The sequence below is a fragment of the Lactuca sativa genome, chromosome 4, assembly GCF_002870075.4.
Source record: "Lactuca sativa cultivar Salinas chromosome 4, Lsat_Salinas_v11, whole genome shotgun sequence".
NCBI classification, from domain to species: Eukaryota; Viridiplantae; Streptophyta; class Magnoliopsida; order Asterales; family Asteraceae; genus Lactuca; species Lactuca sativa.
In genome coordinates this window covers 105,519,749-105,525,450 of record NC_056626.2, presented here as the reverse complement: position 1 = coordinate 105,525,450, position 5,702 = coordinate 105,519,749, and the positions used below count along the sequence as shown (strand labels likewise).

At 32.0% G+C, this 5,702-nt stretch overlaps 1 protein-coding gene across 1 annotated transcript; it reads left to right on the top strand.

The window, feature by feature from the left end:
* Nucleotides 1-916: 916 nt before the first annotated feature.
* On the top strand, nt 917-5,257 carry LOC111886177 (SNF1-related protein kinase regulatory subunit beta-2). The gene is made up of 4 exons (XM_023882405.3): nt 917-1,527; nt 2,636-2,811; nt 3,243-3,405; nt 4,725-5,257. The coding sequence occupies exons 1-4, from the start codon at nt 1,333-1,335 to the stop codon at nt 5,049-5,051; spliced, it is 861 nt and encodes a 286-aa protein (XP_023738173.1). The 5' UTR covers nt 917-1,332; the 3' UTR covers nt 5,052-5,257.
* The last annotated feature ends 445 nt before the right edge of the window (nt 5,258-5,702 follow it).

Below are 5,702 nucleotides of genomic sequence, written 5' to 3'. Positions count from 1 at the left end.
GTAGTATAATAAGAAAAATAAATGATATTTAATTTCTTTAATCCCTATTCTAATAAAATAATAATTTTACTCTCCTTTTGACACGTGTCACTCTATTATGCCTCTTAATTAATGAATATTTTATTTTTATTTTGTCATGTGTCACCCTATTATGTCTATTAATTAATGTAAGCCACTTGTCAACCTATTAATTATTCATTTCAAATTTTAAATTTTCCACTCTAATTACATTAAACTAATAACATTAGAATAAAAATAAAAATAAAAATAATACAAATTATAAAGTGATATAATTTCACATATTTATTTAAATCAATAATTAAAATTTATATAACTAAAAAAATCTCTTAATTAATAATTTATTTAAAATAACTTATTAATAATTTTAAATTTTTACTATAAAAGTTTGATTAATTTTATAACCATGATTTCCACATGTTATAAACTAATTATAAATATAAAACCGAGATTAGCTAAAAAGACACCTCATATAAAACGTATATAATTACCTATCATAAATATGTTTTTGCACATAATGTAATAGACACAGAAAACTATAATTTTTCTTTACCTCTGTAACTTCATTAAGTGATGTCATCTTCATGATTTCCATACTGCCACAACCAATGATAAATGACACAATCAATCAAGAAATATTATAATTACAATAATGACAATTATTTTTGTATATACACTATATATATACTCCAATATAAAATAATTAATTCATAAACTAGACTTATACTATAACAATTATTGAGATACATCGGCACATTAATAGAAAAACCATCATGATGAGACATGGTATTTAAGATTTGGTGATCGAATTTAAAGAAACGCATTGAAGCATGATTAATTGAAATTAATTTTATGATTTTATAAGAGTTCAAGTGTAATGTAATCTTTGTCCATCTCAATGATTTTATGAGAAAAGAAATATCGATCAAGTCTGCATCATACACTTCACATTACATTATCCTCATCATCTCTCTTTCTCTCCTTTTCTCTTTCTTCAGATTCCCTTCCTTTTTCTCTCTCCTGTTCTACCAAGCCCTTCCTCCATCCCACACATCGACACTGCAACACCATCAATCAAATTCATTGGGAGAAAAGTCCAACAAGAATTTTGTTTTGATTCTCTCTGTTTCCGACTATGCATCTTCACAAAAACTTGATTCAATTCTTAATAATTACTGAGATTTAGTGGTCGGTTGGCTTCAATAAACTCGATATCTTGCTTTTAATTTTTTATAGAATCTTTTTATTCTGATTCTGAAAGTTGGGCTCTTTTTTAGTTTCTTTTATTTCTTTGGTTTCCTTTTTATCCATTAAATGGGAAACATAAATGGTAGAGAAGACGGTGGTGGTGCCGGTGGTGATGGTGGTAGCACCTCCTCAATTGGTAACGACGTCGCGGCTCAGGACGCTAACTATATTGCTCGTACTGGTGATGATGGTGAGTTCATGGGTCACTCTCCTCCTCCAAGCCCTAGGGTTTCTGGCTCTCCATTGATGTTCACTCCTCAGGTTAAGTTTCGATTTTTAATTTCTGATTTTAGGGTTTTCCCAATTATTCACTACCCTTTTTCTTGATGATAAATACTCATTAGTCTGATTTGGTTCTAAATAACAGTGATGATGCCAATAATACAGTAGATTCATATACTGCAAATTTTTTGATGGGTTGCTTTATAATGCAGCTAATATCGTAGATCTGGGAAATCTCTGTGGGTATCTCGTGGTGATTTATATTTAATTCCTTCTTGTTTTTTTTATTCGTCCTATCGTTATATCTATTTATCACTTTGGCGTTTGTTTGTGGCTGGAGATCGCTTCCTCAACCCTTTCAACTTGCTTGTTAGATTTTTGGTGTTTCAAGCAAACTTTGGGAGAAAACTTCAACTGCGATCGATTGATATTTGTCTAATTACTAGTGTGTGAGATTTTGGCTTCTAATTGTTGCTGTTTATGAACTTTGTGGTTCTTGATTTGCTGTTTCAAACCATTGAAGCTCTTTCAACATAAATTTTTGACTAGATAACACATCATATAACATGAATTCCTTCTTGCTTAAGTTTGATCACTTTGTTTTTATTGATATTCAATTAAAAGGAAATCCAGTTTTACCCTTATATATTTGATACGAGGATGTAAACTTCTGAATAGTATTCCGAAAAATGTTGAAAGATGCTAATGTGTTGAAACCCATCTTTAGAAATTGGTTATCTCTTCCTAGTTTTGAAGTGATCTTATACTTCCTTGAAAGGAAGGGATCATTTTTCTTTTTTCTGTTTTTTATATTTCTAAAAACTATTTCCTCTGACAAAATTCTCCTTCCCTTATCCATATCTGAGTTTTGATAAAAAAAAAATCCCTATTTTTGGAACTTTTTTGCGTGTGAAATTGGAGTTGCTCTTGCTCACGTCAACACCGACAATCATAAAGAAACGTAACCTCCCTAGTTTTAATGCCTAAAATGTCTATATAAATGTATAGTTTATGCAAAAGATACAAACGGATCTTAAATCTTAAAGATTATATGGTAAAGTGGGAATCATATTGTTTTTGACTTGTGAAGAGATTGAAAGGATCATATCATAAGGTTGTGATCTTTTGTGATTTTGTGTGTTTTCAGGTACCTGTGGCTCCATTACAAAGACCTGATGAGATGCAGCCAAACAATTCATGGATGCACACCTCCTCCAGCTATGAAGACATGATGAGTGAGCAAGGAATTCCAACAATGATTACATGGAGTTATGATGGCAAAGAAGTTGCTGTGGAAGGCTCATGGGACAATTGGAAAACAAGGTAAAGTACAACATCATCTTTTGTTTCCTTTATCATTCTTCTTCGATACGAAAGGATATAATTAGGACAGGTTGTACTGCATTTGGTGTCTCTGAGACTCAGATCGATGTCAATGGGACAAAAATTGCAATTTTTGGTCCCACTCAGACACGACAGACACAGACAAGACAAAACATGTTGTACTGAATGAGACTGATACTCAAAAAAGTGATTTAGGATGGACAAGAAAGACACAGACATGACATGACAAGACAGGACAGGACAAGACAGATTGTCCTGCATTTGATGCTAATTTCCATGAGACAAAAATTGCAACTTTTGGTCAAAAACTGCTATCTTTTGTCTTATTCAAAAAAGGTGGGACAGAGATTTGCACTTGATTGATTTTAAGATGATTTATGTTAACTAGTTGATGCTGTAATCATGAACAGGAAGGCATTGCAGAGATCAGGGAAAGATTTTATTATATTAAAAGTTCTCCCTTCAGGTGTTTATCAGTACAGATTTGTTGTTGATGGACAATGGAGGTATTCCCCTGATGTCCCATGGACACAGGATGAAGCTGGAAACACTTATAACATCTTGGATTTGCAGGTATGTATTTTCCATCCAATCTCCCTCACCTCATATACTAATACATCTCTCAAATAATATCTGGAAATATTAAAACATCTGTTTATTAAGTATTAATGATTTGAGTTTTCTCCATCTAAATGAAAATTCGTAGTTCAATTGCCACTTACTAATTCATACATATCGATATGTGTAAACGATTTTTGAACTCTTAATCATTAAACACATATCCTCTGTATTTGATACCATTTTAGTGAATTTGTGATGCATTTGGAATGTGTCCTGATGTCATGAGCCAAAAATATAAAAGTTGTTAGTGTACAAGATGTACAACTTCCAAATTCATGTAATGTCTTATTCATTAACTAAAAGCATACAAGTTTGGAACTTTGCAGTGGTCCCTGATTTTAGATAAATCAATTCACATGGTGTCTTTTAATATTAGTACTTGATTTTGGGGTAAAAAATGCAAATTCTTGTCCCACCCAATATGATAAAAAAATGGTACTCACTTCTTGACTCTCGTATGTGCAAAAGACGTGGATGCCCTCCTCATTTTCATCTTCATCGAAAATAGCCCTTAAAAGATTATCCAAATCCAAAATCCAGTACACAAAAGACACCACATCACATGATTTATCTAATGTGGGACCACTTCAAAGTTCTACTTATATGTTATGTAGAGGCAAATTGAAGTATTTACTAATTTAGATGGAGAAAATAGAAAAAAGTTTGAATGAATAACTATACATACAATGTTTAGATTGGGTAACAAGTCAAAACGTGTACTTTTTGGTTAGGTCAAATCTTTGTCCACCTTTTTATTTATAAAAATAGTTAGTGTGTTGAAACCTATATTTTTACAATTATGATCTAACTTCTTAATAAAGCAATTTAAGAGGTTGTATGCATTGAAAATATTATTTGTGGACTTTATTTACCAATTAGAGATAAAGCTTTCTTTGTCTATTTTCGATGATGAGAATGAAAAGGGCATTCATGTCTTTCGTACAGACTAGAGATCAAAAGCAAATCTCTATACCGCCTTTTTGGGTTGGAGAAATTTTGTCCTTGGACACAAGTCCCAAACGCAGTACAACCTGTTCTGTCATGCTCTGCATAACAAAAAGAGCAAAATTTTGTACCATTGACACCAGTGCTAAACACCTAAACACAGAACAACCTGTTCTGTCATGTTCAAAAGAGCAAATTTTTGTACCATTGGCATGAGTCCCAAACACTGTACAACCTGTTCTGTTTTGTTCAGTCCTGTTCAACGTAACAAAAGAGCCTCGGTTTATGATTTTATTTAATTTCTTGTTTCTTGAATTTGTTAATAGGAATACGTGCCCGAAGACATTCAAAGCATATCTGGTTTCGATCCACCTCAATCCCCAGATTCAAGCTACAATAATTTACAACTTGGGTGTGAAGACTATGCAAAAGAGCCACCATTAGTTCCACCACATCTCCAAATGACACTACTGAATGCTCCTTCACCTCACATGGAAATCCCACCACCTTCATCACGACCTCAACACGTTGTCATAAACCATCTTTACATGCAGAAAGGGAGGAGCAGTGACTCGGTGGTGGCTCTTGGATCCACTCATCGCTTCCTATCCAAATATGTCACAGTTGTACTCTACAAATCCATACACCAATGACCAAACCCTTTATGCAATTTCAATTTGGTGTAATCCGTTTTCATGCCAATGATCTTGTGTTTTTTTTGGGTTTTTAATCCTTGAGAGAGGATTTGTGGATGTTGTTGATGAGTTGAGTTGAGTTGTGGGTTTTATGACAATGTAAGCGATTAGATGTTTGAGGTTTATGGTCAAATGAATTCAAAGATGTTGATATTGTTGAGTAATCTCTTGGATTCTATTTATTGTTGCCCCAATCTCTTGTTTGAATAGATCTTATGTTATTTTATACAATTTATATGTCGTATGTCCATTTTTGGATTCATACATCCACTTGGGAATGACTAATATGTAAACAAATGAGCAAAGGTAATGGAATGAATCATTATATTTTGTTGTTGGTTGGCTTAAAAGAATAAAATGAGCCATTAAAATTATTGTTTTTATTGTTAAGTATAAAAGTAAATACAGTAAAATTGATAAAATACATTATTTTATAATAATTAATTTTTTTTTAACTAAATAAAGGTATGTCGGTAAATATGTTGTAAATATGATACAATGAGTCATTGAAAACATTGTTTTATCGTTAAGTATAAACGTAAATAGAGTAAAATACATATAATATGCTTTATAAATAGTTAAAAAAAATATAATCTATGATAGAAAAAA